Raw genomic sequence first — 22258 nt, forward strand, 5'->3', positions numbered from 1 at the left:
GAATATCGTTATATCACTGGGACTATGAGCCTCCCCAATTTGGGAAGCAGAAGGCGATGGGCTCCATAAAAAAAGAGCTGTTGAAGGCAACAACAGAAAAAAACAAGCTGGAGGAAAATAAATTAAAATTCCCTTGGCCCAGTATACTTCTAGCCTTACTTTCTTCTAGGTTGGCTTAGCTACATTACTCAATCATCAGTTTAAAAAAAAAATGAGGACATGATTTCAACAGATCAGAAATCTGACACTGTATCCACTTCTGGAAAGAGAACTGCAATCAGCTGGGCCTAGTAGTGCTCACCACAAACAGGTCAAACAAGTTCACACCCCTTGAGGGAATAGAGTGGGGGTTGGAGGGCCACAGTGTCTTACTTCCAGAATGCTTGCATCACAAGCAGCAACGCAGGCAGTATGACTGCATACAGGGCCAAACATTGGTGGGTTCACACAACAGCCATTAGACTTAAAGCAGACTGTCGGCCTCCATCCTATTGGTCTTTCAACCAGCCCAATGCCACACTGCAAAATGGGTGAGCAACACAAGTGAGTCACAGGCCACCACTGAAGTGCCTTTTTTCTTTAAGTATCCTGTCACCAACTTAAAAACCTGTGAAGATCTCACTGGCAGTGAGTTTCCCACTATCGGGGGACAGGGTCAGACAGACTCTTCTCCAAACAAGGCAAGAAAATGAAGGTGGGAGGCAATGCCAAAATGGAATTGATCACATATTGACAACCACCATTCAACATACAATGCTCTCTATTTTGATACCCCCCCCAGTTAATTTCATTTTTAAACAAGCTATAAAATTCTACTCCAATGCCCTCCGATACAAAATGATTCATTGCTTTGTTTTGTTCATGACGTAAAGCATTTTCTTTTCCACACTGTCATCAGTCTTCGGAATCTTAACCACCATTCACATATAATAATGAAGGGCTTAAGCTGTAGACAGGGAGTCATATGGTCAGCCATGAGATATGGGAACAGACACACAAGTAGATATATGTTCCTCAGTGATTAATCAGTTTCACACTGCATCGAGGGAATGAGTTCTACATTACTTTAAGACAAGCAAACAGGAAAATGTCAACATGAGTACAATCTATGTCATATTACTTTGTAACTATACATCCTCCTCTACCATACAACACACCTACATAACTCACCCCTCACCATCGCCTACCGTACAACATACCCTCCCTGTCTCACATCATTCTTCCTGCACAACACATCAACACGCTCCCCCACCCCCTTCCAGGCATCATTCCTCACTTCATGTCCCCATTAAAATTCTGTTGCGGTGCAGGGACAGTTATTTCAATGCATGATATCTTTAAAATTGTTCGCGCAGCCGCAGTATTTAAAATAGGACAAGGTCAGCGTGGTACTTTCCAGGCTGCTGCGTGGCCATGCTCAGTGGGAACATTGGCCAATCCACCAACCCCACCCTTCTACAACCTAACCATTCTCCACTGTATAAAATATACCTTCCACTCCATATCACACCATTCACCCTGTAAAACATGGACAAGAACAAAATGGGTTACATACAAGTAAAGTTCTCCCTATGCAATCCTAAACACTCCCAGGATAGGTACAGCATCAGTTAGATACAGAGTAAAGCTCCCTTTGCACTGTCTCTTCAAGTTTATTATATTGCACCAATATGCAGTAAAGTAAATTTCTACACTTTAACATGCTATAGATGTCCGATGTATCATTATGCCCTCTTTATCATCTAAAATTGGTCCCAGTATCACTGATAGTTTTATTCCCACTCACTTTACACAGCTGAAAGTGCTCTTTGCAGACACAAAACCAAGTTTAGAAGGACAATGTACAGCTGAACTGAAAGCTAGTCTTCACTATTCAAGTGAACACAGTTTATATGCCCATTACACTTCAGTAAAATCGCAGTGAGAACACTGCACTAGAAGCAATGCCAGCAAGGTAGAGCTGGTCATGCTAGTTTTACCTATTCAAAGATCTGGTATGAGCAGCTCCGATTCATATGGTGAACATGGGAGCACCTAGCAAGTCACTGGAAAAGTCTCAATACTCAAGACTGTGTGAGTGTGCAGATTGCAAGTGACAAGCGACTGTTTAAAATCATTTTACTGAAGTGTACAGTGGTGCGAACCACTGGTCTGCTATCTCAATCCCACAGAAAACCTTTCCTCTGCAAATTGTCTCATGCCCTACAAAGCCTGAGATTCCCAGGAGCTGGCTCCAGACCTTTTAATCCCCCCCACCCACCAAGTTGCCTGCTCAGGACTTTTCAAATCCCCCTCTCCCCCCAGGTCCCTGATTAGGATATCAGATGTAACGGAAAGGGTCATTGGACAACAATCAGAAACAGGAACCCTGGCTGATTTCTCCCTCCCTGGCCCATGGCCAGGACCATTTGCACTGCTCCCCGAGATCAGCACAAACCGAGGATCTCCTTGCTCTATATGGCTCAGAACCAGAAAACGCATCACCTGAAAGAGATGATCGATCCCAGCAGACATTCCAACAGCTGTTCAGAATAGAGCAGCGGACACATCTCGCGAGCAGGCAAATCGAGGTGGGGAGAAACCAGTATTATCACAGCAATGGTTAGCACACAGAATCATCTCAGTTGTGCAGAAGATTTTTTGTTGCTTCCTTAGAAAACACACAATTAATTCCTTTGCTACAGGCGGGGTAAATAAATTAAAGCCTCTCTCTCAAAACTGACACAGACCAAGGCAAGTTAAAGTAAACTCTTAATTACATCACATAGCATGTGGCAACGAGAATGTCTTCAGGTTACACACTATAGAGTAACATGGTTTTTCTCTGATTCCCAAATCCAACGTTAAACCTATTAAGTAACTTAGCATTATTGCACAGCAGAAAAAGTGTTACCTTTTAGCGAATATTCCTAATGTTTATATGACTTTTGGATAAATTAAACCCTTTTTACTTGCACTTATATAGCATTTTTCACAACCTCAGGACATCCCAAAATGTGTCACTGCCAATGAAGCAACTTGCACCCAGCAAAGTCCCAAAAACAGCAATGAGATAATGACCAGATAACCTCTTTTAGTTTTTTTCTTCATTTGCTCTTGGGATGTGAGCATCACTGGCAAGGCCCATCTCTGATTTCCCTAGATATGGTGGTGTGCAGCCTTCTTGAACTGCTGCAGAACATGTGGTGTAGGTACACCCACAGTGCTGTTAGGAAGGGAGTTCCAGGTTTTTGACCCAGCAACAGTGATGGAACAGCAATGGTATGTGGCTTGGTGGGGAACTTGCAGGTGGTGGTGTTTCCATGTATCTGCTACCCTTGTTCTTCTAGTTGACAGAGGTCGTGAGTTTGGGAGTTGCTGCAGTACATCTTGCACATTGCTGCCTCTGTGCACCAGTGGTGGAGGGAGTGATGGGGTGCCAATCAAGCAGGCTGCTTTGTCCTGGATGGTGTAGAGCTTCTTAAGTGTTGTTGGAGCTGCACTCATACAGGCAAGTGGAGGGTATTCCAACACACACCTGACTTGTGCCTTGTAGATGGTGGACAGGCTTTGGGATGCCAGGAGGCAAGTTACTCACCACAGAATTCCCAGCTGCTGACCTGTTCTTGTAGCCACAGTATTTATATGGCTGGTCCAGATAAATTACTGGTCAATGGTAATCCCCAGGATGTTGATGGTGGGGGTTTCAGTGGTGGTAATGCCATTGAATGTAGAGGGAAGATGGTTAGATTCTCTCTTGTTGGAGATGGTCATTGCATGGCACTTGTGTGGCACGAATGTCACTTGCCACTGATCAGTCCAAGCCAGAATACTGTCCAGGTCTTGCTGCATGTGGGCACGAACTGCTTCATTATGAGGACCTGTGAATGGTACTGAACATGGTGCAATCATCAGCAAACATCCCCACTTTTGACCTTATGTTGGAGGGAAGGTCATTGAAGAAGCAGCTGAAGATGATTAGGGGTAGGACACTATCTTGGAAACGCCTGCAGCAATGTCCTGGAACTGCTATGATTAGACTCCCAACAACCACAACCATCTTCCTTTGTGCGAGGTATGACTCAAAGGAGAGATTCCCCCCACGATTCCCATTGACCTCAATTTTGCTAGGGCTCCTTGATGCCACATTCAATCAAATGTTGCCTTGATGTCAAAGGCAGTCACTCTCGCCCACAACTCTGAAAATCAGCTCATGTTTGGACCAAGGCTGTAATGAGGTCTGGAGCCAAGCAGCCTTGGCGGAAACTAAACTGAGCATCAGTAAGCAGGATATTGCTGAGTAAGTGCTACTTGATAGTAATTTTGGTTGAGAGATAAATATTGGCCAGGACACAAATGAAAAGACTTGGACCTGAAGTTTCAACACATATTAAACTGTGGTGAAACTGCAAGCCTGTGAAGTTATAACCAGTCAGACCTGAAAGAATTCAAATAATTATCTGGATTCCACTAGCCTAAATCAACATTTTTTTTTGGAAAAGATGTACACTTATTTATCCTCCATCATTGTCATCAAATTTCAATTGAAGATTTGAAACAAGCAATAAAATTAATAAAATGAGGAGCCAGGAGTTTATTTTAATCGATTTTTTTTTTAAAGATTGGAAATGCTGCAGACTTTTTGAGTGCAACTCCTCAGTGAAGATTAATAAACATGAAATTACTTATACTGAAGTGGAGTTCGCTGAATTTAGCAAAGATTTGAAACTGCTTTCCTCACCACTAACTCAATTATTAGGATGATCCAGGTTTACTTTCACTTTACCAGTTTAATTCTTAAAATAAATGTTGAATGTTTAAACTGAATAGTGGGGGCAAAGGATCAAATTTGAGAAGATATGGTAAATCAAGGAGTAGAGACAAGGCAAGGGAGAAAGGTATTAATATGGGAAATGATAGACAGAGACAGGAAGTGACACAGCATACAAATCTAAGAGTAAATCAACAGATAAGGCTAGAGGTTACAAAAATAATAAAAGGACAAAACTAAAGGCTCTGTATCTGAACGCACGTAGCATTCGAAACAAAATAGATGAACTGACAGCACAAATAGAAATAAATAAGTAATCGGATAGCCATTAGAGACATGGCTGCAGGATGACATAGATTGGGACCCGAATATTGAAGGGTATATGGCATTTAGGAAGGACAGGAAGCTAGGAAAAGGTGGAGGGGTAGTTCTGTTAATTAATGATGGTATTAGCGCAATAGAGGGGGATGACCTAAGTTCAGGAAACCAGGATGTAGAAGCAGTTTGGGTAGAGATGAGAAATCATAAAAGCAAGAAATCACTTGTGGGAGTGGTGTACAGGCCACCTAACATTAACCACACTGTACGATGGGGTATAAAGGGAGAAATAATAGCAGCTTGTCAGAAAGGGACAGCGATAATTATGGGGGATTTTAACCTACATATAGACTGGAAAAAATCAGATGGGCAGAGGTAGCCTAGATGAGGAGTACATAGAATGTTTTGGGGATAATTTCTTGGAACAGTATGTTCTGGAGCCAACCAGTGAGCAGGCTATACTAGACCTGGTTCTGATGAAAGGTCACTGACCTGAAACGTTAACTCTGCTTCTCTCTCCACAGATGCTGCCAGACCTGCTGAGTATTTCCAGCATTTCTTGTTTTTATTTCAGATTTCCAGCATCTGCAGTATTTTACTTTTATTGTACTAGACCTGGTATTGTGCAACGAGATAGGAATAATGACCTCATAGCTAAGGCACCCCTAGGTAGCAGCGATCAGAATATGATTGAACTTTACATTCAGTTTGAGGGAGAGAAGAGTGGGTCCAAGACTAGTATTTTAAACTTAAATAAGGGCAATTATGAGGGCATGAAAGCAGAGCTAGCTAAAGTGAACTGGCAAATTAGGTAAAGGGATAGGTCAACAGAGATGCAGTGGCAGACATATAAGGGAATATTTCAGAATACACAGAATAGATACATTCCAACGAGAAAGAAAAATTCCAAGGGTGAGACCCACCATCTGTGTTTAACTAATAAAAGTTAAAGATAGTATCAAACTTAAAGAAAATGCATATAATTGCGCAAAGATGGGAGGCAGGTCAGAAGATTGGACAGAATATAAAAAATACCAAAGATTGATAAGGAAGGTAAAATAAGAGTATGAGAGAAAGCTAGCTAGAAATATAAAGACAGATAGTAAGAGTTTCTACAGATATTTTAAAAAGAAAAGTTAACAAAGTGAGCATTGGTCCTATAGAAAGTGAGTTTGGGGAATTAATAATGGATAATAAGGAGATGGCAGATGAATTGAACAGATATTTTGCATCGGTCTTCACTATTGAGGAGACAAGTAACATACCAGTATTAGCTGAAAGTCAGGAAATGGAAGGCAGGGAGGAACTCAAGAAAATTACAATCACGAGAGAAGTGGTACTGAACAAATTGTTGGAGCTGCGGGCTGGCAAGTCCCCGGGTCCTGATGGACTTCATCCTAGGGTGTTAAAAGAAGTGGCTAGTGAGATAGTTGATGCATTAGTTTTAATTTTCCAAAATTCCCTAGATTCGGAGAAGGTTCCGTTAGATTGGAAAATTGCGAATATAACTCCTTTATCCAAAAAGGGAGGGAGACAGAAAGCAGGAAACTACAGGCCAATTAGCCTAACATCTGTCTGCGGGAAAATGTTAGAAGCTATTATGAAAGACGTTATGGCAGGGGATTTAGAAAAATTCAAGGTAATCAGGCAGAGTCAACATGGTTTTCTGAAAGGGAAATCATAATTAAACCATTTATTGGAGTTCTTTGAGGGAGTTACATGAGCTGTGGATAAAGGGGAACCGGTGGATGTATTGTACTTAGATTTCCAGAAGGCATCTGATAACGTGCCACATCAAAGCTCATGGTGTAGGGGGTAATATATTGACATGGACAGAAGATTGGCTAGCTAACAGGGAACAGAGAGTAGGCATAAATGGGTCATTTTCTGGTTAGCAAGATGTAACAAGTGGTGTGCCACAGGGATCTGTGCTGGAGCCTCAACCTTTTACAATTAATATGAATGACTTAGATGAAGGGACCAAAGGTATAGTTGCTACATTTGCTGATGACAGAGATGGTAGGAAAGTAACTTGTGAGGACATAATGGGGCTACAAAGGGATATCGATAGGTTAAGTGAGTGGGCAAAGACCTGGCAAATGGAGTATAATGTGGGAAAGTGTGAAATTGTACACTTTGGCAGGAAGAATAAAAAAAGCTTATTATCTAAATGGTGAGAGATTGCAGAGCTCTGAGATGCAGAGAGATCTGGGTGCCCAAGTGCATGAGTCACAAAAGGTTAGTATGCCGGTACAGCACGTACTTAGGAAAGCTAATAGAATGTTATTGTTTATTGTGAGGGGAATTGAATACAAAAGTAGGGACGTTATGGTCCAGCTATACAGGGCATTGGTGAGACCAGATCTGGAGTACTGTGTACAGTATTGGTCTCCTTATTTAAGGATGTAAATGGATTGGAGGCAGCACGGAGAAGGTTTACTGGACTAATACCTGGAATGGGCGGGCTTTCTTATGAGGAAAGATTGGACAGGCTGAGCTTGTATCCGCTGGAATTTAGAAGAGTAAGAGGCAACTTGATTCAAACAATAGATCCTGAGGGGTGGATGTGGAAAGGACGTTTCCCCTTGTGGGAGAATCTAGAACTAGGGGTCACTGTTTAAAAATAAGGGGTCGCTCATTTAAGACAGAGATGAGGAGAAACCTTTTCTGTCAGAGGGTCATGAGTCTTTGGAATTCTCTTCCTCAAATGGCAGTGGAAGCAGAGTCTTTGAAAATTTTTAAGGCAGAGGTAGATAGATTCGTGATAAGCAAGGGGGTGAAAGGTTATCAGAGGTAGGTGGAAATGTGGAGTAATCAGTTCAGCCATAAACTTATTGAATGGTGGAGCAGTATCGAAGGGCCGAGTGGTCTACTCCTGCTCTTAATTCGTATGTTCGTATATGAAATTAATATTGAAGTATTGGTTTTCTCTCCTCTAGCTCTCGTATCAGAACGATTCCAGATGTTTTTCACTTCATTCACATCTTCAGATTAAAATATAAAATTATTGATATTAAAGTGGAGGTCACTGAACGTGAAATTTGTTTTTTTTTTAAACTGTTGTTCTCTCCTCTGGCGCTATTAAAACGCTTCCGGTTTAATTTTAACTTGGTGACAAGTTTACATTAAATATTTATCGAAGGATATAAAATTATTGATATCACAGTAGATTGAACGTGGTGATTTTAAAACTATTTTCCTCTCCTCTGGCACCAACATCAGAAGAATCCCCACCCGAATTTCACTTGGTGACGAGTTTAGATAAATATTAGTTTTGAAGTTATGGAGATTAAGGTGGAGCTCACTGATTCCACGATCACAAGGATCCCTGTTTAAGTTCACTTGATGGCAAGTTTTCTTTTTGATCCATTGAGCCGGTTGTGAACTCAAATCCTTAACACTAGAGTGAAGTTGTTTCGAATTTAATAAACTTTCCCAACTCGCGGGTCCCTATTTCCCCTCCGCGCTGCTTATTTCCGCCTCCTCCTCTCCAAGTGTCTGTTGCCGGCTCTCTGTGGCTCGGCCTCCTCTCTCGACTGTGTGAGGCCACAGGCCCCGGGTGGAAGCCTGGGGCTCGACTACCGCGCTCCCCCTCCTCCTCTTTCCCTTACCGATCTCTGGAACTCGCCGAGCCAGACGGAAGCGCGCTCCTTGCCGGCCGGGTCCGGGTCGTGGTAAAGCGCCTTGACGGCCTGGTAGACGACGGTGAGCGAAGGCCTGTCCCCGGCCATGGCTCCGGCAGCGAGTAGATGGGACGGTGGGACTGGAAGCCGCTCGATCCCCAGCGGACCCAACTCCGTTCGTTCGGGGATTTTGATTAAAATCCGGATTAAATTCTTCTCTAATTTTAAATTTGTTCACAGCGGCTCACCGCCGCCATTGAGCTCACACCGGAACTCAGCTTCACACAACAACCGCTCCGATTGGAACCCACCCCCTCACTCTCGGGTTCCGCACGCACAGGAAGCGGCAGCTTAAAAGACAGACCTGAACACACTACTCCTAACCTCTGTTCCCTTAACCAGTACGCCCCTATTTTCCATTCCAGTTGAGTCTGTAACATCCAGACTTGCCAAGTGCTTTTGGTTATGAATACTCATTTATTTTAAAATAATTATTAAATATGATTTCTCCCTATAGTTGAATAGCCTATCAACACAGCCACTTGAGATAGTGATGCCAGCACCTGTGGTATCATGCAGCAAGAAAAGAAGAGAAAACTGGATGTTAAAAAGAAAGGCTTGCACTCATTTAGCACCTTATGGTGGAAGAGTCCGGAACAAAGGGGACAAAAGCTTAAAATTAGGCTATTCAAGGATGATATCAAGAAGCACTTTTTCACACAAAGGGCAGTGGAAATATGGTACTGTCTCCTCTAAAAAGCTGTTGAGGGTCAATTGAAAATGTCAAAATTGAAATGATAGATTTTTGTTGGCTAAGGTTATTAAGGGTTACCGAACCTAGGCAGCTAGGTGGAGATAAGGTACAGTTCAGCTATGATCTAATTGAATGACGGAATAAGCTTGAAGGGCTGAATTGCCTCCTCCTGTTCCTATGCAAGGATCGGTAATGTGTCCGTACACAGACAGCATTGTCCATGGTAAAAAAAATGTTGAGGTCCGTGACTGGTAATTTCAGGGATGAGAAATTTTCTATTGGCTTTTTTCAACCAGACAGGTTTTTTTTTTAAATTGCAGCTGGCAGTTTTACAGCTAAATTGGAATTTCTAAGCTCAGATCTTTATCTCACGCTCATTAACACTCCTTTCCATATTCACAGCTGACTGGTGCTGAGAGCAGGAATAGCAGTTTCCGAACTTCCGACAGATTTGTGGTTTTCCAGCGGCCTTTTAAAAAAAATTGCAATCCGCTAGAAAACCCCAAATCTGTCCAAAGTTCAGAAATCACTGTTCCCGCTCTCAGAGAGAGAGGGGCAGAGAGAGGAGGGGTAAAGAGAGAGAGGCAGGGGACAGAGAAAGGGGAAAACAGAGAGAGAGGGTGGGCAGACAGGGCGAGGGAGCATAGAGAGAAAGGGGGGAACAGAGGGAGAGGGCAACAGAGAGAGAGGGGGGCAATAGAGAGAGAGAGCAGGGGAACAGAGAGAGAGCGGGGGAAGAGGGAGAGAAAGGGGGGACAGAGAGTGGGGCAACGACACAGAGTGGGGGACAACACAGATTGTGGGGAGGGATGACACAGAGAAGGGGGGACAACACAGAGAGGGAGAGAGAGCGATCAAGATCACTCCTGACAGATGGACATCTATCCAGAATATGACGTATCGCTACAACAAATGTGCAGGCAGACATTGAGTACTTGTGCAAGCAAAAAAATGCTAGATATCTCACTAAATCAGTGTCCAACATAGTAACAAAAAAGTAAGTCAATAAATTAGTCTTCCCTTTTAAAGGTTCTTCACAAAATGCACATTTGTTGTTTTAATTAATAGTGTCAGGAAAACCCTCTTTGCCAAATGGGAAATATCAATTTCAACGGTTGGAAATTTACCTTAGACTTTTGATGGAAAACACCCTACAAGTAACTTTTTAAAAACTAGCAGCCAAGATGGCCACTTCCATTTACATCTAAAATACCAGGAGATTGGACCAGAGACAAAAAGACTAACAAGCAGCCCAGCCAGGACAATGGCTTGTTCTAAGTGATAGAATTACCTTGAATGGCTTCATTAGGATGGCAGTCAAGGCCATTCCCGCCCATTGACTTTGAAAGAGACAACCTCTCCCAAGTGTGAATGGACACCCTGGGGCATGTAGAACCTTTGAATTTCATTAGAAGATTCCAGAAAAACCTCATTAGAAGCAAAGGGGATTGAGAAGAACCATGTTACCACCTGTTCATCTCTGAAGAAACAAGTTTTGTTACACAGACAAGCAGAAAAGAAGTATCTGAGTGTACAGCAGCACAGAAGGCTGCTGCTCCCCTGTCTCTCTCCTCAGAAAACATCAAGTGAAAACCGTCTGCGACTGGAGGATCCTCCAAGCCTACAAACAGCTACAGTCAGCAACCAGGGGAAGAGAACCAACTACAAATTCTGCCTTCAGGAAAATGCTGAGCACAGCAAGCCAGCCAAAATACACTTTGACCAACCAAAAACTTCAAGAATACAGCTTCAGCTGAGGACTACTGGATCATCCACTTTACAGACTCTATTTAAGTTCCATTTATTCTGGACTTTAATCCAACCAGCAGATCTATATCCCTCCTGTAATCTACTTGTGTGTGTGTGTGATTCTCGTGTGAAAATGTGCGTGAATGCGCAGCGTATTTTTAGTATTTTTAAATCAGGTTAGAGTGTTAAGTATAATAAACTTACTTCTTTCTTATTTAAACTCAAGAAAACCTGTCCGATTGGTTCTTTTGCAATCACAGTAAAGGAAAAAGGTAAGCACAACCACTGTTTAAAAGGAATAAACCCTGTTGCGGTCAAATAAGAGGAAGGGGAAAAAGGGGATCCTGAGACCCCCTCCTCACCTGGCTGTAACAATAGTAAGATATATTTTTAATGCCTTTATCTTTTCAAAATTGTCTCACTGGCCCCCTATGTAAGACAAAGATGTTCCTCCCCCCCCACCCACCCCGCAACCCGACACCCCCGTTCCAAGCCTTTAACCTTGTGTTTTAAAATAACCTAGCAGCTAGGCTATATTAAAACACAAGGTTAAAGGCTTGTGTTATGTAAACTCATTTTAAAATGACAAAAGTCACTCAGGAAATGTCTCGGTTTCTATGCTTTGGCATGCATAACTTTCACTTGGGACGCAAGCTCAGTGGCATGCTGAAAGTTGCTGGAATTTTGCTTCTTTATAAATGTCGCAGTTCTGCTGCTATCCATTTGGAATCACATGTTCCAGAACTTGTATTGAGGGGAAACAGGCAAGAAAATCCATGGAATCACCACTGTAAATTCCTCATGAATACAAGAGTATGGTGCAATGGAGCTGTGTAATATTGACAAAAACAGGATGCTGTTATACAATAGTTAGTAAATACATATACAATAGTTAGTAAATGCTATGTAACAGACAGCTTTAATAAACATTAGTCTATGATAAACTGTCTACAGTTCCTTAACAAAATCCATGCTGCATTAGCAGTTTTAAAAACTGTCAGGAAGACATAGTTAAAAATATATTATATTTCAATGACCATGTTAGACACAGTCATTAACTGATTTTTTTTGCTGCGAATTGGGTTAAAGGACAAGTTTTGCAAGTATGTCAAAGATCAGTAACCACAATGTGCATCATGTACTATCCAGTTTGAGGCAGATAACCTGAGTGGCCAATGTCTTTTGAAAGTTGTCTGTATCATATAATTCCATTCTGTTAAAAATGCACCTATGCTAACAGGTAAGGGATTTGGTGGGGATATAAATTGATTAGTCTGGAGTACAATCTTGAAGATAGTGACTAAACATTTTGTAACTGAATAATACATGTAGTAACAACTGCCCAACTTTTTGCAGAAAAGCTTTTTGTTAATATTTATCTTGTCCGAGCTGAATTGGAATCGACAGTGGTAGTCTCAGATATAGACACAAGTGAATTCAAGAGAATTACTTTATTTGAGGAACTAAAGAGCGCTCTTTATTTGTAATTGTGTTTATCTAATTTTGTCACTAGCTTTGGTGAGTAACTGACATTTTGTCCATGAGAGATGCTGTTGTTTCTGTATTTTAGAATCCAGGACCTAGTTTAACAGCCTGTCAAGATGAATAAACTAGTCTTGGATACCTACCATTAATCTCTATGTCCCTTCCTGTTCCACTCTGCTTTTCTATTTTACATGGCACTTCTGAAGTACTATCTACTCCATCCTATAATATTCTCCTGATTTGGAGATCACTGCCCCTTTGTTGACTGTCCTGTCTTCAGACACATATTACAAGCAGGTGGAGAAGTTGCACAAACGTTGACCATCATGGGCTAAATTGTCTTGTGACAATAGCAGTGTGAGAAATGATCCATCTTCCTATTGCTGATTTTTCTACTGCCTCACTTCAATAACTACAATAACAACAATCCTCTCCTTGAGTTTCATGGTTTATTGGATGAACTTGCACTCCTGACACAGTGTGAATCCAGAGGTCGTCCGATAAGGTCCATCTACCACACCTTGAAATGGTGTAGCTAGCTCTATTCTGTCAACAAAAGTAATTCACATTGACATTACATACTATTTTGCTTGCTAGCTAACTAATACAGTTGTGCTGCTCTCCATTGATGTTATTATGCTTCGCTACTTTATTTATAGGGAAAAATGTGTTTTAAATTGGACTGTGTTTTGATGGCATTAGATTGGCTATACACTTTATATACAGATCAATTGCTCCCATGTCCATGGCAGAGTCAATAATTTTGTCAGATGTCCGTGGTGCAACATGTTGGTGCATATCCTTGTTCCTATGATCCTTGTCACATCCATCAGGGTTTCAAATATTCAATTCCTTTAAAGAGCAATAACTTACTATCTGCAATTAAGTGTCAGCTTGGTTCAATTAATAACAGGTTCAACTCGATTTAGAAGGTTGTGAATTCAAGCCCCACTCCAGGACTTCAGTACATAATCTAGATTGACATTACAGTGCACATATTCTCCAATTGTATAACAAATGAAGACATCATTTCAAAAGGAAATATTAGATTCTGTCACAATCAAACACAAATGATAAAGGGGAGGGGAGCGGAGAACATAAAACATAAGAAATATGAGCAGGGGTAGGCCAGATGCCCCTCGAGCCTGCACTGCCATTCAATAACGATCTGATTGTGGCCTTAACACAACTTTCCTGTCTGCTCCCCCATAACCCTTGACTCCCTTGTAGATCAAAAATCTGTCTAACTCAGCCTTGAATATATTCCATGACCCAGCCTCCACTGTTTTCTGGGATAGAGAATTTCAAACATTAATGACCCTTCGACAGAAGAAATTCCTCCTCATCTCCATCTTAAATGGGAGACCCCGTATTTTTAAACTGTGCCATCTGGTACTAGATTCCTCCACAAGGGGAAACTCCCAACATCATGAGCTCTTACTTGTGTAGTAGCCTTTTACGTGGCACCTTATCAAATGCATTTTGGAAATTAAAATCCATTACATCTACTAGTTCCCCTTTATCCACCCTGCTTGTTACATCCTCAAAGAACTCTATTAATTTGGTCAACCACTATTTTCCTTTCACAAAACCATGTTGAATCTAGCTGATTTTATTATGATTTTCTAAATGTCCTGCTTGTCATGCAGGCCCCCACCTGCCAAGAATGAGGCACATTAATTTTGCCACATGGTCATTAAATTTCAAATTGTTGCTGGAAAGAAGAGAAGGCCTGTTACAAGGGGTTGCCAGGCCCCTGGCTGGAAAGACATTTTTGCATATTAACAGACAGTGCTTGGAGACAAAGGAGCTATCCCCTGCTCCAATTCAATCCACAAACAGACGTGGTCAGACCAGTTAGACACATGACTGGCTGGCTATTGCAGAGTTTGAAATGAGAGTTTTAAATTGTAGAGTCAGTGTTTGAACTGGCAGAAAAGCAGAATGCTCCCGGACTGAAGAAAACCTCTTGTCTACTTGTCTGCTCCTATCTCTTCCTCATGGAACTCCAAAACCTGACTGAAGCCACATAAACCGCAAGAGAGAAAAGTCTCCTACAGTGAACAAGGCTTAAAAAGAATACTGGGCTCCAATGAAAAACAAGAAGTACCTACAATCAAGGACTATACAGTGAGTTCGAAGACCCGTAACAAAAACTCTGCAGATATTGCATCAAACTTTTCCACTTTATTTCTTTTGCTCTTTTCTGTTTCTATTAACATATGTGTATTGCCTATGCATGCTAGTGTGGGCACGTCGTGTATCCGTAGGCATCAACCAAGTTAGAGTTTAAGTTTAAGTTTTAATAAATTTCAATCTTTCTTCTTTAAACCTAAGAAAGCCTGTGTGTGTGTGCTGGTTTCTTTGCCTTATAATTGGAAAGTGGAGAATAAGGATTCACCAAGGGGGAGCTAAAAACACAGTGTGTTTAAAAATAAAAGCCTGTTACATTAGACCAGGTGAAGGCTGAAAGGGAACCCTAGACCTCTTTCTCACCTGGTCGTAACATGCTGCTATTTCCTTAATATTAGATTCCAGCATTTTCCCAATGACAGATGTTAGGCTAACTGGCCTATAGTTTCCTGCTTTCTGTCTCCATCCTTTCTTGAATAGAGGTGTTACATTTGCTGTTTTCTAATCCACTGGGATGTTTCCCCAATCTAGGAAATTTTGGAAGATTACAACTAAAGACAAAAGACTTGCAGGTTGATAGGTAAATTGGCCATTATAAATTGTCACTAGTATAGGTAGGTGGTAGGGAAATATAGAGACAGGTGGTAGGAATATGGGATTAGTGTAGGATTAGTATAAATGGGTGGTTGATGTTCGGCACAGACTCGGTGGGCTGAAGGGCCTGTTTCAGTGCTGTATCTCTAATCTAATCTAATCTAATGTATCCACAATCTCTGCAACCACTTCTTTTAAGACCCTAGAATGCAGGCAATCAGGTCCAGGGGACTTGTCAACCTTTAGTCCCATTTGTTTTTCTAGTACTTTTTCTCTAATAATAGTGATTGTTTTAAGATCCTCCCCTCCCTTTTGCCCCTCGATTTTCAACTATTCTTGGGATATTTTTGTGTTTTCTTCTGTGAAGACAGATACAAAATACTTATTCAAAGTCTTTGTCATTTCCTTGTTCGCATTATTAATTCCCCTGTCTCATCGACCAACATTTACTTTAGCCAATCTCTTCCTTATATATTTGTAGAAGCTTTTACTGTCTGTTTTTATATTTCTTGCGAGTTTACTCTCACATTCTAATTTCTCCCTTTTTTTAAGTCATCCTTTGCCAGTTTCTGAAATTTTCCAATCTTCTGGCCTACCATTAATCTTTGCAGCATTGCATGCCTTTTCTTTCAATTTTATACCACCCTTAATCTCCTTAGTTAGCCACAGATGGTGCATCCTTCTCGTACAGTCTTTCTTTCTCAGTGGCATATAACATTGTTGAGAGTTGTGAAATAGCTCCTTAATTGTCTGCCATTGATTATTTACCATGTTTGGTAGTAGCATTACAAAAACCAAGGGCTTGGAATACATTGGGGAGGAAGTACAGAGCCTTTTTTTTTTATTCTTTCATGGGATGTGAGCATTGCTGGCAAGGCCAGCAATTGTTGCCTATCCCTAATTATCCTTGTTCTGACCCCAACTGGAGCATAGTGTTTAGTTTTGACACCAAACCTCAGGAATTATATATTGGCCATGGAGAGGGTACAATCCAGCTTCACCAGAATGATACAGAGCTTATTTGGTAGCACTCCCACCTCTGAGTCAAGAAAGTTGTGGGTTCAAGTTCAAATCCAGAAAATTGAGCACAAAACTTTAGGCTGACACTCCAGTACAGTACTGAGGGAGTGCTGTACTGTCAATGGTGTCATCTTTTGGATGAGACATTAAACCAAGGACCTGTCTGGGGGTTTCTCAAGCAGGCATAAAAGATCCCATGGCACTATTTCAAAGAAGAGCCGGGGGCCGGGTGGTGGAGGGGGGGTGGGGGGGGGGGGGGCGTTATCCCCAGTGTCCTGGCCAATATTTATACATCAATCAACATTGCTAAAAAAAATCTGGTCATTATCACATTGCCATTTGTGGGATATTGTGCCCAAATTTGCTGATGTGTTTCCCACATTACAACAGTGACTGCAGCTCAAACATACTTCATTGAACATAGAACAGTACAGCACAGCACAGGCCCACGATGTTGTGCCGACTTCATTGGCTGTGAAGTGCCTTGGGACATCCTGCAGTCATAAAAGGCACCATATAAATGCAAGTCTTTCTTTTATTTTATTGAAGGATTAAATGATGAAGCAAGTTGCATAGAATCTGCTTGTATTCCTCAAGTTTAGAAGGTTGAAAGATGATCTAATTGAGGTTTTTAAACTTATTAAGGGATTCAATAGGGTAGATGGAGAGAAACTATTCCCTCTGGTGGAGATGTCCAGGGCAAGAGAGGTCAAACCTAAAATTAAAGCTAGGCTATTTAGGAGTAAAGTCAGGAAGCATTTTTTCACACATAGGGTAGTAGAAATCTGGAACTCTATTCCCCCAAAGGTCTGTAGAAGCTGGGTCAACGAAAGTTTTCAAGACTGATATTGATAGATTTTTGTTTGGTAAGGATTACATTGAAATACATCGACTCCACAGCATAGAAATAGGCCATTCGGCCCAACTGGTTTGTCAGAATATATGCTCCACAAGAGCCATCTCTTACCCCTCTTCATCCAACCCTATCAGCATATCCTTCTATTCCTTTCTCCCTCAATTGTTTATCTAGCCTCCCCTTACATACATATACTCCCTTTGCCTCAACTATTTCTTGTGGCAGTGAGTTCCACATTCTAACCACTCTCTCAGTAAAAAAATTTCTCCTGAATTCCTTATTGGATATATTAGTGGCGATCTTATATTTATCATTTCTAGTTTTGGACTCCCCACAATTTCTCTACATCAACATTTTCTCTACATCTACTCTATCAAACTTTTTCATCACTTAAAGACTTCAGTCAGGTCATCCCTCAGCCTTTTCTATAGAATAGAGCCCTAGCATGTTCAGCTTTTCCTGATAAGTGTATCCTCTCAGTTCCAGCATCATCCTTGTGAACCTTTTTTGCAACCTTCCAATGCCTCTATATCCTTTTTATAATATGGAGTATTATAATATGAATACTGTGCACAGTATGCCAAGTGTGGTCTAACCAAGATTCAATACGTTTAACATATTTTCCCTGCTTTTTAATTCTATCCCTTTAGAAATGAACCCCAGTGCATGTTTTTTATTTATGCCTTTGTTACGACTGAGGTGGGAGGAGTGCACTGTTCATTCTGGTCCCACTTCTCCACAGGTCACAACATATATTTAAATTTTCCCACTTATCGATGTGGTCAATCATATACTCTATTTTTCCCAGAATAAAACACACCAACTAGGTTTCTTTAATAATTATCGGTTTATTATAAAACAAGTCTTAATCAGTAATAAAGTAAAACACACACACACAGATTGAAATACTAAACCCCCTTATTTATCTTAGCCCCACACACACACACATACATACACCAGTTAACCAGAAACATAAAAGGGATTTTTGTTTATAGCACTGTTACAGAGAAAACAAAAAAAAACACTTACGTGGAATACCTTTCCTGGGTTTTGATTTGGTGTCCCAAATGCATATAGACGGCTGTCATGGGGATCTTCCTAGAACAGCTCTCTCCAGGTGATGTTGAAGATCAGTTTGGGTAGGCTTTCCAAGAAATGCAGCGACAGAGGCTTCAGATAGGTCTTACAGCAGAAATGCAACAACAAGAGTTTTCAGTTCCCACACATTTGATATACAGGGTTTCTTCAAATACAGTTGGAAATAGGAAATTGAAACACTGTATGTAGGGTTTCTTTTCAAGAGGGAGAGATGAGCTGGGTCTTCTTCTGGCAGGCAAAATCCAACTGTCTGTTGTAACAGTTCAAACTGAAAAACTGAAACTAAAAACATTCCAGAAGTCAAGCCGCCTGATCTCTATAAATCTTGACCAGTCACTTCTTTGTAAACACCTCCCCAAATCAAAAACAACCCCTTCTGGGTGATTATCCATAGACTGGTGCCTTCCAGTAAGACTTATTAACAAGCCAAGTCCAGGGAACTTCTCGTGACTTCTTTTTAAAATAACACCAAGTTCAGCATCTCTTCAAGATTCCAGATGAATCCGTGTCCATAATTCAACTATAAGTCCTTAAAAACATATTTTACACAAAAAAATAAGCACTCTTGTAACACCTTGTTACCCTGTGTTGCTACCTTTAGTGATCTGTGAATGTACATCTATAAATCCCTTTGTTCTTCTACTCAATTTAGAGTCTTATTATCCAAGGAGTATGTGGCCTCTTTATTCCTCCTACCAAAATATACCACCTCTCGGTATCGAAATTCATTTGCCAATGTAATAGAAAAGCATATAGAAACCGTAAATATAAGTAGTCAGCATCCATTCCAAAGTGCAAGGTCATGCTTGACCAACCCATATTGAGTTCTTTGAAGAAGTAACAGGAAGACTACAAAAGGGTACTGTAGTATTAGTTTATTAGTGTCTTCCTGTATTTTGTTGTATTCTTTTTCATTAACTACACCCCCAATCAAATGCCGTCTGCAAATTTTGAAGTTGTACTTCTGATTCCTGAGTTCAAATTGTCAATGTAAATTGTGAATAGCAGTGGTCCCAGCACCGGTCCCTGTGGAAGGCAATCCCCATGTTTAGCCATGATTAGCCATGCTGCTTTAACATCTCACACTGAAGAGTTTCTGCAGAGTCTCATCGGCAGGTTTGCGGCTGCCTGCAACGAATTTGGCCTAACCATCAGCCTCAAGAAAACGAACATCATGGGACAGGACGTCAGAAATGCTCCATCCATCAATATCGGCGACCACGCTCTGGAAGTGGTTCAAGAGTTCACCTACCTAGGCTCAACTATCACCAGTAACCTGTCTCTAGATGCAGAAATCAACAAGCGCATGGGAAAGGCTTCCACTGCTATGTCCAGACTGGCCAAGAGAGTGTGGGCAAATGGCGCACTGACACGGAACACAAAAGTCTGAGTGTATCAAGCCTGTGTCCTCAGTACCTTGCTGTACAGCAGCGAGGCCTGGACAACGTATGTCAGCCAAGAGCGACGTCTCAATTCATTCCATCTTCGTTGCCTCCAGAGAATACTTGGCATCAGGTGGCAGGACCGTATCTCCAACACAGAAGTCCTCGAGATGGCCAACATCCCCAGCTTATACACACTACTGAGTCAGCGGCGCTTGAGATGGCTTGGCCATGTGAGCTGCATGGAAGATGGCAGGATCCCCAAAGACACATTGTACAGCGAGCTCGCCACTGGTATCAGGCCCACTGGCCGTCCATGTCTCCGCTTTAAAGACGTCTGCAAACGCGACATGAAGTCCTGTGACATTGATCACAAGTCGTGGGAGTCAGTTGCCAGTGATCGCCAGAGCTGGCGGGCAGCCATAAAGGCAGGGCTAAAGTGTGGCGAGTCGAAGAGACTTAGCAGTTGGCAGGAAAAAAGACAGAAGCGCAAGGGGAGAGCCAACTGTGTAACAGCCCCGACAAAGAAATTTTTCTGCAGCACCTGTGGAAGAGCCTGTCATTCTAGAATTGGCCTTTTTAGCCACTCCAGGCGCTGCTCCACACACCACTGACCACCTCCAGGCGCTTACCCATTGTCTCTCGAGATAAGGAGGCCAAAGAAGCTACCTTTAACCCCTACTCTCTGTTCTCTGTTTTGTAGTCAGCCTGCTATCTACTCTACTACTTGTCCCTGACTCCACACATTCTGACCCTTAGTTATGAGTCTAGTGTGTGGTATATTATATTTTGAAAATCTAGATATATTACATCTACTACATTACCCTTGTGTAGTCTTCCTGTTACTGCTTCAAAGGGTTGGTCAAGCATGACCTTGCACTTTTGAATGGATGCCAACTACTTATATTTACAGTTTCTAGATGCTTTTCTATTACACTGTTGAGTAGGAATTCCATTATTTTTCTTACCATTGACGTTAGGATAACTGGTCTATAGTTCCCTGAACTTGTTCTCTCTCCCTTTTTAAATGTAGGAATATGTATCAAAAATTTTCTCTGGAGTGCTGTTCACTGAATTAGTTACTCTTGAACAAAGATTTACGGACCTTGGTCTTTTTACATTGAGTAATTCTTAAGTAAATGGTGGAAACAGTTCTGACGATGACGAGCAGTAAAAGTAACCTCTGTTTTTCTCTCCACAAATGCTCCCTGACCTCTGAGTATTTCTAGCATTTTCTGTTTTTATTTCAGATTTTCAGCATCTGCAGTATTTTGGTTTTGTATTTAGATGGAAACTAAGTTTGGAGGAAGCAGTTTCCTCCAGTACCAGTAGATGGCGCTATTTCCATTTCTTTTACAGCTGCATTTTAAAGTGATAGAGTCGTACAGCATAGAAACAGGCCCTTCGGCCCACCGCATCCATGCCGACCATAATGCCTATCTATACTTATCCCACGTGCCTGCATTAATTCCATATCCCTCTATGCCTCGCTCATTCAAGTACCTGTCCAGATACCTCTTAAATGTCGCTACTGTTCCTGCCTCCACCACCTCCTCAGGCAGCTCATTCCAGATACCCACTATTCTTTGTGAAAAATTTACCCCTTTGAACCCCTTTAAACCTCCTCCCTCTCACCTTAAATCTATGCCCTCTAGTTTTAGTCACCCCTGCTATGGGAAACAGACTCTGGCTATCTACCCTATCTATGCCTCTCATAATTTTATATACCTCTTTCATGTCCCCTCTCAGCCTCCTTCGCTCCAGGGAAAACAGACCCAGCCTATCCAATCTCTTTATAATTCAAGCCCTCCAAACCAGGCAACATCCTTCTGAATCTTTTCTGCACCATCTCTAGCTTAATTACATCTTTCCTGTAGTGTGGCGACCAGAACTGCACACAGTACTCCAAATGCGGCCTAACCAACGTTATGTACAACTGTAAGATGACGTCCCAACTCTTGTGCTCAATGCCTCGGCCAATGGAGGCAAGCATGCCATACGCCTTCTTCACCACCATGTCTACCTGTGTTGCCACTTTCAGGGAACTATGTACTTGCACCCCAAGGTCTCTCTGCTCAAGAACACTCCCCAGGGCCCTGCCATTCACTGTATATGTCCTGCCCTGGTTTAACTTCCCAAAATGCATCACCTCACACTTGTCTGCGTTAAATTCCATTTGTCACTCCCTTGCCCACTTTCCCAGTTGATCTATATCCTGTTGTAACCTTAGACAACCTTCTTCACTGTCCACATACCACCAATTTTGGTGTCATCTGCAAACTTACTAATCATGCCCCTTACCTTCATATCCACGTCATATATATGACAAACAACAGAGGGCCCAATACCGATCCCTGCGGCACACCATTGGTCACCGGCTTCCAATCTGAAAAACAACCCTCCACTACCACCCTCTGCCTCCTATCACCAAGCCAATTTTGTATCCAATTTGCTAGCTCACCCTGGATCCCCTGGATTATGAAACATCCTTGGTCA

The 22258-nt window shown here is 41.8% G+C and overlaps 1 protein-coding gene across 1 annotated transcript in view; it reads right to left on the minus strand.

The window, feature by feature from the left end:
- The window catches only part of tnpo3 (transportin 3), a 78440-nt gene extending 69427 nt beyond the window's left edge, over positions 1-9013 (minus strand). Inside the window, exon 1 of the mRNA XM_068059376.1 lies at positions 8680-9013. Coding sequence (XP_067915477.1) covers positions 8680-8799 — 120 coding nt within the window. The 5' untranslated portion in view covers positions 8800-9013. The remainder of the gene's footprint in view (positions 1-8679) is intronic.
- Positions 9014-22258: the final 13245 nt, after the last annotated feature.

This window comes from Heterodontus francisci, chromosome 27 (assembly GCF_036365525.1).
Source record: "Heterodontus francisci isolate sHetFra1 chromosome 27, sHetFra1.hap1, whole genome shotgun sequence".
Lineage (NCBI taxonomy): Eukaryota > Metazoa > Chordata > Chondrichthyes > Heterodontiformes > Heterodontidae > Heterodontus > Heterodontus francisci.